This window comes from Saccoglossus kowalevskii, chromosome 1 (assembly GCF_978046115.1).
Source record: "Saccoglossus kowalevskii chromosome 1, keSacKowa6.1, whole genome shotgun sequence".
NCBI classification, from domain to species: Eukaryota; Metazoa; Hemichordata; class Enteropneusta; family Harrimaniidae; genus Saccoglossus; species Saccoglossus kowalevskii.
Window position 1 is genome coordinate 27143311 of NC_140641.1, and position 12556 is coordinate 27155866.

At 37.1% G+C, this 12556-nt stretch overlaps 1 protein-coding gene across 1 annotated transcript; it reads left to right on the plus strand.

Moving 5' to 3' along the window:
* Positions 1–5059: 5059 nt before the first annotated feature.
* On the plus strand, positions 5060–12556 carry LOC102803743 (beta-hexosaminidase subunit alpha-like). Its single transcript, XM_085507907.1, has 12 exons — positions 5060–5182; positions 5805–5870; positions 5969–6024; positions 6338–6448; positions 6710–6811; positions 7045–7227; positions 7555–7706; positions 8199–8361; positions 8626–8821; positions 9509–9599; positions 9977–10081; positions 10387–12556. The coding sequence occupies exons 1-12, from the start codon at positions 5170–5172 to the stop codon at positions 10565–10567; spliced, it is 1419 nt and encodes a 472-aa protein (XP_085364033.1). The 5' UTR covers positions 5060–5169; the 3' UTR covers positions 10568–12556.

Consider the following 12556-nt stretch of genomic DNA (forward strand, 5'->3'; position numbering starts at 1 on the left):
ATTATAATTACATAGAAATTTACCATAAAAGTTGACTACAAATACGTGAAAATTGATTTCAAAGTCTTCAGTGCTGTAAGGAAGGAAACTCGTTAACTTTACATGGAAATTTGTAAAATTTGACTACAAAGTTGTAAAATTTGGTTGCAAAATTATAATAGTTTGAAAGTTGCCTGGAAAGACATTAATGCTACATTTAAAGTGCATTGTCAAATTTTGATTGGAGAGTTGACTGCGACAACGTAAATATTGATTGCAAAACGTGAAATTTGTTAGAAATTGACATGTAATCACTCCGGGGAGTTTCGTGCATTTAAATGTCTGCTCCAAATGACGGTGTTCCTATGAAAACGGCCAAGTCTTGTGCTTAGAAAAACTCTAAAAAACGTGAATCCTGCTATCTGAGTGATGACATACAAACTTGGGAAGTCGTTAAAGTTACCCGGAAACTTGTTAAAGGAAAGTAGTTAAAGATGCCTTGAAAGTATTTTTTGTTTTTTTTGAAAAGTTTACTGCCAAGGGGCTAACGAGTCTGTTGAAAAGTCATAACAGTTGACTCCAAAGTCCAAAAAGTAGTAAAAGTTGTTACAACTACAAAAGACGTTACAAATGTTTGAAAAGTATATGTTGCTAGGAAAGATATAAGTTCTAAAAGTTGCTTTTTCGTCGTTGCTGGATGTGATGGGAAAGTTTTAAGCCGGAGGAAATTCGTAATAGCTGCTTGAATGTAGAACTATGTCGTTTAAAATTTAAAGTTACATGATAACTCTTTATGAGATATGAACGAAGTGATAACAGTTCACTACAAAGTTGAATAACTTAATTGCAAAGTCTTTATAATTGCAAGGTTGTGAAGGTGATTTTATAGTTGGTTGGAAAACTGACTGCAAAGTCGCGAATCTTTGTTGCAAATTCGCCTTATTTCCTAGAAATTTACAAATAAGATGATTAATTTATCTGCTAAAACGTTAAAGTGGGGGAAGTCGCCATAAAGTCAAGAGGAAAGTTTACAAGGTTGTTACAAAATTGTAAATGTTGACAGCAAAGTTTAATTTCTAGTAAGTTGGCTGCAAAGACGATAAACGTGTTTCAAAGTCACAAAAGTTGCTTGGAAAGTCGTTTAAGTTGCATGGAAATTGTACAAACTGTTTAGAATGTCGTTAAATAGACAGTTGAAAACATTGACCGCAAATTTGTGAAAAGTTTAGTGTAATGTCAGAAAGGTTGGTTGGAAAGTCTCTAAAGTTTCACGGATACTCGTTGCAGTTAACATTACCTGGTAATGTATAATTGGTGACTTTTAGATGTTTATGTTGAAGTGATTAAAGGTGATTAGAAAGTCAAAAATATTGCATTCAAATTAAAAAACGCGGCAGTACTAGTAGTAGTTAAAATTGCTAAGAAAGTAGTTAAAGTTCGATGGAAAGTTGTAAAATTTGACAGCAAAGTAAAGTTGACTGAAATTCGAAAAGGTTGTTCGAAAAAGACTAAAAGTCGTCAATGTTTCGTGGAAAATTGCAAGACTATACTGCAAGGTAAAAAAAAAGTTGGATTGAATGTCTAAAATGTGCACATTTATCTCAACACGACTTGATCACAGTCAAAGTATATGAAGTCGAAAATGTTATATTATAAAAGTTGCATGGTAAAGTCTGTAAAGTTGCCAGAAAAGATGGTAAAGTTGTGTAGAAAGCCAGTAAAGTTGCTCGGCTGGAGACTAAATTTACACGGAATATTTGTAATTCGGAGTACTGGTAAAGCTAAGTAGATAGTTTGTGAAGTCAAAGTTAAAAGTACAGCAAGATTGGGAAAAAGTCAGTAAAACTGCATGGAATGTCTGTAAAGTTAAAAGTGCATATAAAAATAATGTCGGTAAGGTTATGTAAAAAGTCATCAAAGTTATATAGATATGCGGTATACTAGTATATGTAGTTGCATCGAAAGACGGTAATAATTTGTAGGAAGTCGGTTAAGTAAAAGTTGTGTGTCTGTAAAGTTGTACGGAAAATTGTTAATTGAAAGCAGATTTTGGAAAATTGGTAAAATTACGTGGGACATCGGAAAATATTGTTGGAAAGTTTGAAAAATTGCCTCAAAATTAATAAATGTATTAATTAATGTGTTGAAAGTTCTATGCTCTGTGAAATGCTAGTAAACTTATATAGAATGTGTATAAAAAGTTGTGCGTCAAGTCAGCAAAGATGCAGTGAAATTCTGCAAAGACTTATTGAATGTCAAGTTTTGTGAAAAGTAGCTGGGAGTGTCGGCACAATTTCATGGAAATTCGGTTAAGTCGCAAAGAGAATTGATGAAGTTGTGTGAAAAATTGAAAGAAACGTTTCGTGGAAAGGTGGAAACGTTGATGGAGAGTAGGTACAATTTTATGTTAAGTTGCGTTGAAAGTTAGAAAATCGCGATCGGTAAAGTTGCATGAGAAGTTGCTGTATATCAAAATATAATGGATGACCAATCAGGTGAACTTCAAACATCGCTGCATGTCATATATATGGTCATATTAGCAGAAAATAGATGTTCATCTTCAGGATATACTTTTCAGAAGCTCAGAAAAAAATTATTAAACAGTTCATAGAAAAATGTCTATTCAAATTCAAGTATTCAAATCTGCATTTCTTTGTCTGAAGTGGAAAAAGATAGAGATGTCATCTTTACAACTGTTAGATGAAAACAAAGTTGTTACTAAAGATACATGTGGATCAAATAGTAGAACTAAATGCAGATATATATAGATAAAATTGCAATTATAGCTGTAAATCAGAAAATAACGAAATACTTACATAGACACTGGCAAGTCGAGCGGATAGTTTCTACTCTGTAGATAAGTGGAGAGGTTGGAAAAACATGGCAAGCCAGGTGATTCTCTGTTGGTAAGTTGGTAAGATAATTTCATCAATCCTTCTTATTGATGTTATAGGGGAACATAGTATTGAATTCATTGATAATTTAGAGTTTCAATTGTTTTGTTGTTGGTTTAATTTGATTTTTTGTTTGTTTTTAGATTGCTTTGATTGGCATCATATTCTTGGTTATAATGTTGAACCACGAGGGGGGACTTTGCGTGCGTTGATGATGTAAAGGTGTTCGTTATATGTGCTTTTAAAATTTGATCTGTGGAATAAATACGTATGTAGCATAATGATTGACGCCATGGTATGGACTTTAAAGGGCAAACATAACGAGAAACATTTTACAGTTTTCGAAAATGAGGCGGTTTTACATATTTTAGCTAATATGTTTAAAAATGTGACTGATCTGGCCTTACTTTTTAAATATTTAGGCCAAAAAAATATTAATAACCAATGGCCAACTCACAATGACCATTTGTAGATGATAATTTTGACAAATATGAAATAATAGTTAATTTTAATCCTCTTGAAATTTATCATTTTATTTATAAGTTTGTATAGACATAATATACATCTTGGTTTTGACGATTAAAATACTAGATCTCTATACAAGGTGTTTAACACCATGCACAAATAAAGTTATTCCTGTCCAAATTGTTAATTAAGTGTAATATACAAGGTTAATCTAACAACATTTTTATGATAATTAACTAGTTTTCGTATTTGACCCTAATACATAAAATATTTCGTGAGAATTTTCACATCTGAATCGTATAATGAACTTCTTTCACAGAAGATGATATATTGATGTAACAAAAGCAATTCACACGTGTTTATACTGGTAGAAGTTGACAAGTTTTTTGGTTTGACATCCAGGGCCAGTTTTTTTAGGGGAGGGGTGGATCTCGACAATTGCCGAGTTCCATGCATTAACAGTATTGCCAAGATTTGGCATCCAGGGCTATTTTGGGGGGGTTTGGGAGGGGGATCTCGACAATCGTCGAGATCCAAGCACTAACAGTATTGCCAAGATTTGGCATCCAGGGCTATTTTTTGGGGGTTTGGGAGGGGGATCTCGATTGTCGAGATCCAAGCACTAACAGTATCGCCAAGATTTGACATCCAGGGCCATTTTTGGTGTTTTTTGGGGGAGGTGATCTCGACAATCCAAGCATTAACAGTATTGCCAAGATTTGATTTGTCCGGCGGTGGTCTTCGCGCCGCGTCATGTTCGATATGGGACCCATGGCGGCATATACAACGCGTGTAGATTACATTGTTTGTTTACATGATATTCGACACACGTGCTGCGAGACGACCACCGCTCTTTAAGATAGATGCGGTTGTTTCAATCAGTCGGTGAAGTTAATTTGAAAGACAGTACAGTTTCGCACGGTTGCATGGAAAGCGCATGTAAGGGGAGGTAAACGTGTACAGTTATGCGGCAAGTAAATTTGTAAAGTTGTGTGGAAAGACGTTAAAAGTTTCATGGCAACAAGTTAAAATTTCACGAAAAAAATAATCTGATATACCACAATTACTAGTAGTTGTCAACCAAGGGCGTTAAGTTGCGAATTATATGTAAACACAGTCTGAGTTCAAGCAAAGTTGATGAGGTTCATTTGAAAACACTTGCACAGTACAGATATGTAGTGTAGTTCTGGGTATACGGTAAACGCCCTTGGGTGAACGTACGACATTTCACGCCTTTGAATGCTGTCGAGTCGTTGACATGAGCGGTAATGTCGAAAAATAACAATCAGTGTTACCCAATATCATTGATTTGGGTGACAGATTCATAATTTGCGCAGGTTTTGTTCGGTTTGACCTTTACATACCCTGACCTCTCAATCCATGTGCATGAATGTATTACATGTAGTTGGATTCGTCTGCGACAAACTTAAATATGGCTGCAACAACTCGAGTAACTAACGTGGGTTTACACGTCGCCGTTATTTCAGTACTCGTTCTGTTCGTGTTCAATTTCCCCGCACCTATATACGGTATTATACTACCGATAGCGCCTAGGTTACCGTACAATATCACGGAAGCACCGTTAGGCACTCCGTGGCCGCTTCCGCAACTACTAGATGTCACTGACGAGTTGTTCGTCTTACGGCAATCTAAGTTCCGATTTGACGACGGCGGGTTCAAGTGTGACATTCTAGAAGAAGCGTTTACACGTTACAAGGACGTTATATTCGATGAACCAGAATTGGCTGTGCACGTCGAATATCCGCTCTTAAAGGAACTCAAGGTTGAAGTCACCGGCGAGAAGGGATGTGAAAAGTATCCCAATAGTGATATGACTGAATCTTGTAAGTATTATATTTGCTGTATGTGATATCGGGTAGGCTGTTTAACAGAGTCGTCCCACAACCACCCCCTGCTATCTAACCGACAAACATACATATGTCCCCGGAAGATTGATGTGCTATTTTATAGAGTTATAGTAAACCATAAATTATTTTCATGTATTATTATTGTATTGGCAAGATTTATGATGTATTTCAACTGTTTGTTTAGTCGCATGTTGTAGTTATTTATATTTATAATTTATTGGGCGAGGTGATTTCGTAATATATTTCGTTGCCGTTGGCGCCGTTTTCCTGTCGAGCAACGAAACTCGGGTTCCCGGAAAACGGCATTTAATTCTTGATAGTGGGACACTGTATGTATACTACATTTGTGATTAAGGAAGTAGAAATGGGGTTATTGTACATAGAAACAAGATTGAATGTACTGTATAGTACGTGACCTGGAAATACAAAAGAGGACTTTCAAGTTATGGGAAAGGTGGCAAACGGCGCGTAACTGATAACAAGACAGAAAAAATACGTTAAACATAATAATAATTCGACGGCGTGCGAGTAGCCTGCCCAGTGAGGGCACACTCGAGTCGATGCTTCATTTCATTCAGAAACGTTTCAATCATTTCAGACGAGCTGGTTATTGCTGACGGTGAGGCCTCTTTGATGGCGTTAGAAATATGGGGAGCTCTAAGAGGTAAGTTGTTGGTCAATGCACAAAGTTGGAAAAGTACTAAGTACCGGTGGTATATCAAATATTTGTGTAAATTAAATATTATTTTTAAATATATCCAGGGTTAGAAACGTTTAGTCAAATGGTGTACCAACTGGACGACGACAACGACGGCGAGGTAAAATATTCTCTGCTTTGAAAATTAATACCATTTAAAGCGGGGGGGGCGTCACCTGCGCACGCGCGGTAATTGAGTTCCAAGCGACGACAACAACGCACGCTAAAAACGCAAAGGCTCATAGGTAGACGCTTGTTTGTAAACAATGACACGCTATAGCCATCTGACGCATGCGCGGGTGACGATTCCCCTCCCACTTTAATGTGTTGATAAACTTTTTTATTAACAACCAACAAACTCGTCGTATTTAATACACTGTCATCATCACCATCGCCACCGTTACCAAACAAATAAAAAACATCGTTCTTTACAGTATTACATCAATGCAAGCTATGTTACTGATTTTCCTCGCTTCGGGTACCGTGGTTTTATGTTGGATACATGTCGACACTATATGCCGTTGGACACAATACTCAAACATTTGGTAAGCATAACAACCGCGTTATATTAACATAGCTGGCCATGGCTAACGGGTCGTTTACAGCTGAGCCTTGTGGTGAAAACAGAAGCACTTCGCCGTTGTGCCGTTAGCAGTGCGTTCGCGAAGTAATCTTTTTGCTCTACATTCCGAGACACATTTGTGACCGTTTATTTGTGTGTTCAGGATTTTTTTGAACACACATTACACCACAGTCGGATTCATTTGAATCCAAATAGTAATATTCTTTATCAAATTTTCTATTAGGATGCGATGGCTTACAATAAATTCAATGTGTTTCATTGGCACATAGTAGACGACCAGGCATTCCCGTACCAGAGCATCAAGTTTCCAGCAATGAGTGAAAAGGTATGGTTTGAATAAGGGATGACATTGAATTGACAAAATAAAATGTGGCACGTCCATTTTACTCCAATATGATATTCGTATACCTATCATGATGACATCAATGAATAGCGTAAGAGTTCACGGCCATCTATGAAGATTTTCTAAATTCAATCAAATTCCGACCCACGCTCTTTGTAAAAGTTGTGATGATGACGTATAGTTTCAAGAAATTTACTTTGCAATCTTCTTCCAAGGGTGCTTACCATCCAGTGAATAAAATATACACACAAGACGACGTGGCATTCGTGGTCGAGTACGCACGACTTCGTGGAATACGAGTCATTCCGGAGTTTGATACACCGGGCCACACCTACTCCTGGGGTAAAGGAATACCGAACTTACTGACAGAATGCTGGGCCAATGGGAAACCTCGTCAGGTGAGGATTGGGGTTTACCCAACGTTCTGTTTGTGTGTGTGTGTGTGTGTGTGTGTGTGTGTGTGTGTGTGTGTGTGTGTGTGTGTGTGTGTGTGTGTGTGTGTGTGTGTGTGTGTGTGTGTGTGTGTGTGTGTGTGTGTGTGTGTGTGTGTGTGTGTGTGTGTGTGTGTGTGTGTGTGTGTGTGTGTGTGTGTGTGTGTGTGTGTGTGTGTGTGTGTGTGTTTTATTCGGGTCACTTTTATTTGTGATGGGATTATAGTGATTCTATGTGTCATACAAAGGTCACGTATACGATTTACATAAGGACGTATGGTTTCAATCGCACAGATTGTATATGACAAACACGCCGACTTTGGACCAATTCATCCAATTGTCAACTCAAGTTATGAGTTTTTGGAAGATTTGTTTGGTGAAATCGTCAATGTATTTCCAGACCGCTTCGTCCACCTTGGCGCCGATGAAGTGAGCTATGCGTGTTGGTAAGTATGTATCAAATGGTGGCGGCTCGGTACCTTGATTCATAATTTGTAAGCATACTAGTATATCATTGCAGCTATGCCCCGTGTCCCACGTCTTCGTATTGGTGGGTTGGCTTAATGGTCAAATAAATAATGTACAATTAATGTTTAGCGCAAAAGTGACCATACTTTTATTTCTAGTAGTACGGGAAATAAAATAACTGGTGGCGCAATTATATAACCAGTTGAACTTGGCTTGGTCACTGACATTACTTTGTTCTCAATTCAATGCCATGGTTGCAATCTATTACACTCATTTACAAGTTACAATTCTTATTTTCAAAAAAATAGTAACATGTGAGAAGCAAAGAGCCATTTTTTTCACTTTTTCATGTTCTTCGCCGCCATTTATGAACTTTTTGTGATTGCATTGAATTTGCGACTGCCCCCGTGATCATGATTGACCTACTCGTTTGTGTAAAACGCCTCCAATCTGTCGGTTTGTTATTCCAGGGAAAGCAATCCCGACGTTCAATTATTCATGGAGCAGCGAGGATGGTCTGACAGCGAATACAACAAATTGGAAGAATATTATCAAAATAGATTATTTGATATCATCACTGGTTTGGGATCACGTTTTATAATATGGCAAGATCCCATAGACAACAATGTCACAGTAAGTCGGGTATCAACATATGAAAACGCGAATCATAGTGAACATTATTTTACATTCCACTCATTTCACACTGAAAAACAAAATAAATATGAAAATAATAATCGATCTAGATATAAAATATTGTTTCTAAAGATTTATAACTGGTGGCAATATCATTTCTTATTTGAAGCACACGTTTAGCGTCATGGTGTTGCGTATTGTAAACACTCCTCGATTGCATCACATGAGTTTGAGCATGACGTCACTATATTACTGTCATCTTAGGTGAGCAACATGACAGTGGTGGAGGTGTGGAAAGATACGTCATTGTGGTACAAATTGCCACCTTACAGGGATGGGTTGGAAAAGGTGACCAAGTTAGGCTTGAAAGCTGTACTGTCGGCGTGTTTTTATCTCAACTATATCGACTATGGACCTGACTGGGAGAGATTCTACCTATGCGAACCAACAGATTTCAATGGTAGGAACAGGAATATTTAATTTGTTTCGATACATACCGTATCTGCAAACGCAATGACGATGCCATTGAATATTGAGCGTTTATATCACGTTTCATCGCTTCAAAACAAATCAATAATACGACATACAACATTTGCCGTGTTCCGATAATGAAGGTTTATGACACGGTCCAAGCTTCTACCAGCAGCCTATCATTACACTGTAATAATAATCTCGTATGTTTTGAGTTTACATGCAAAGCACTTCATACATTATTAGAACGTGTCACTTCTACAGAATATGTGAACTAACTTCGTATGATGAAAGTCTGAAACCATGGCGATCGTCATTTCAGTTTCCCGACAAGCCTATAATTGCCACTTTTAAAATTCGTTAATATTGACAGTGCTTTCGTTGTACTCCTTAATGCGGGAGGGTCGTCACCTGCGCACGCGTGGGAATTGAGTCCCAAGCGACGATAACAACACACGCTAAAAACGCAAAGGCTCATGGGTAGACGCTTCTTTGTAAACAATGACACGCTATGGCCATCTGACGCATGCGCAGGTGCCGACTTCCCCCGCTTTAACTTGGACGATCGTAAGACTCTGTACATGCAAGGTTGTCTTAGCTTCACGTTAAATCAAACGTGTCTCCGAGTCGGCGTATTGGTCGATCCATTCTTGACAGTTGCTATGTCCATTTCCAGGAACCACCGAGCAGAAAGATTTGGTAATTGGTGGTGAAGCCTGTATGTGGGCAGAGTACGTCGATGGTTCTAATGTTATATCGAGAGTATGGTGAGTATATGAGATGTGTCCGTGTTATGTTACGACATAACGACGATGTGGACTACTGTGATTATGTTTAAATAATTGTATTAGATATTGCGTTTTAATAACACGTTAAGGTATGCTCTTTGTAAACTAAAACTAATGTTTCGACTGTAATTATAATACAGTGTTTGTTCAATGAAATATGAACACGACTGTTTTTAATTACATACACGAGTAGGTAAATCCGGGAGTTATGTGCATTAGAGACTGTTAAAATCTTATCAGCAAACATCACTATGGCTACGGCTAAAAAAAGGGTTAAATTTTCTGAAATATCAATCCCTAATATGTTTGTCAAGATGCAATATCAAAAAAAAAACTTTCATTTGTTTTCCCCGAAGGCCCCGCGCTTCTGCAGTTGCCGAGCGACTGTGGAGTTCTGAAGACATTACCAATATAGACAAGGCGAGGGTCAGACTAGATCAGCAGCGATGCAGAATGATAAGGTCAGGAAACTATAAACATTGTAGTCTTTTGGATTACCAACTCACCGACACCCTATTTAATTGTGGTAATGTAGTACGAAGTATAGGGGTAACTATATTTCTGGGGTTCTCATTTGTACGTTTTGTTCCAATAATGTCCGCACTGAATCGAAATTCAGTGCGTGCTTTGTTTTACGACGACTCTGAAGTGAAATGAACAAAACACCATCGCGACAAATTAGTTCATGCAATGTATATGTAATTCATCACGACTTAGGCCATGAAATGTACATCATAAACTCCGTACGTACTGGTTTTTTTTTCAGACGTGGTATTCAGGCACAGCCAATCGCTCCCGGTTATTGTGGTAAATATGAGCCGAATATTGACTCCGATCACTGTCCTGATCCTGAGTACAACGAGCCCGTTACCGACCAAACTATCAGAGTCTCGTCACCAATATTTTATATTACGGCACTGTGTTTCCTTCTTAGCTGGCAACTGTAATTTGAGCTCGTATGCTATTGGTGTAGATACACACTTTAGCCCTAAAAAATAGTTACCGTTCGATTTTGATATTTTTTTGCCGTACGTACATTCTTTCCAAACACGTAAAACAATCACAGCGACTTTCACCGTCCCATATTTAAAATAATCTCTAAAATGTCATTTTATTAATAGAAATTGCATCTCACCAAACTACAGATGACACATCCTTAAATCGTTAAACGCGATAAATTGGCTATTACATTCCTGTGAGATAACACTAAAACAACATTTATGTAACCATCATGAGAACACTTATTCTACCCCTATTAATTAAGAATAAGTAAAATGCTAAACAACATTAATTCTGGTCCACTATTTCGTCACTATACCTACACCGAATTGCAAATGTCCATGACATACAACCACATATATAAATATAATCATCTTTATTTGGAATGCTCTAATTGGATGGAAGTTTGAGCCTAGCAAGTTGTGATAGTTTCAAATTATAATGAATCACTGATTTGACAGGGAAGTGATACTTACAATGTAGCAAGCTGCTTTAATTGATGTTGTGATAGGTTTTTTATATTATCCTGTCAAATGCATTTATTGGTCCACTGAAAAATTTAAAAAATGTTTCCCTGTAACTTAGACTCTTATTGATCAAGGCATTTTAAAATCATGGTTGTTAACTCCCCTCAAGTTATGACCCGTGGTCCTCCATAAGATAATGGTTGCCTCCAATATTAAAATAAAGATGGCGGACTATAGCGTTAATTCATCTCGTTCTACTTTAGGTTACTTGGAGCAAATAAAGATTCTAGGAAGCTAGGATTTATATGCATGTGTGTTCTTTTTCACTGTCTTTGACTTTTCAATACGTCTGCTGCTATTGGCAACAATTCAGTCCTTTTGAAATGCTGCAGTCAATGTTTTGCTTGGCTACCCATCTCATCGTCAGGCGCTATTGGGTTGGTGTGACATATTTAAAATCAGCACAGGGCAACTGCCACATTTAGTACTCTAAGAAAATATTCTCCATGAGTATTTATATACGTAGATGCAGTTTCCTTTGCTTGAATCAAATTCACTGGCTTCGTACATACAGGTATACCTGTTTTTAGTTGAAAATTATCCGATCTTATTACCCAAGACAGTTGGACATTTGCCACATGTCACAACACTCATTTCCAAGTGTCACACCTTAGAACAGGCAGTCAAATCTGATATTGGCTGGAGCTTTTGTTCATATGGAAATGGTCATGGTGAATTGTAAACTGGGTGACCAAACTTGTCAACAGTAATACAAATAAGCATAAGCATGTTGATGGTTTCATGTTTCTTACGGATAACAATTTTAATTTTAAACTTCTATGATCTTGTACCCAATTGTGGGGATCCATCATACTTAATAACAGGTGTCAATATAACTAAGAATATTGTACTTTTAAAAGATTACTCCCATTAGTAAATAGCGCCCTCACTCAACAATAATTAACCGTTGTTTTCAGGATGTAGCTCGATATTAGTTGCTTACTTGGTTGTTCAATTATTTGTGGTGGGTGGAAGATGTGTTTATTGGTTGTTGAGTCATTAGTTAGACACCCTGTAGCTTGAAATGGTATGGTCCAAATCAAGATATGGTGATGTCTTCTAAAAACATGCCATCAATATGATTTCTGTTTATTTATTTCTGTAAGTTGTAGATCTTGAGAACTAGCCACTGAGTATGATGTCGGGAATAAATGGTAATCTGAACAAGCTTTATTAATTATTGCTGGCAATATTCCAATATGAATTGGAAGCAAACTGTGACACCAAACCTAGTCGTTGTAATGTTATGCTTCAAAAATAATTTGTTTTAAATGTCTTGAAACAGATTTAAATACAAGGATCTAGATTGTAAAATATTAAGATGAAATGGTGTCCAAAAAATTAATTTGTATATGGTAAATTTGTTTTAAAGAATTCAGTGACAATAAAATTATATAAATTAAATAGAAA

Excerpts from the sequence above, each read along its gene's own strand:
- LOC102803743 (XM_085507907.1), top strand. Across the intron at positions 6,449-6,709 it reads ACACAATACTCAAACATTTG|GATGCGATGGCTTACAATAA; the intron begins GTAAGCATAACA and ends ATTTTCTATTAG. Across the intron at positions 10,082-10,386 it reads CAGCGATGCAGAATGATAAG|ACGTGGTATTCAGGCACAGC; the intron begins GTCAGGAAACTA and ends TTTTTTTTTCAG.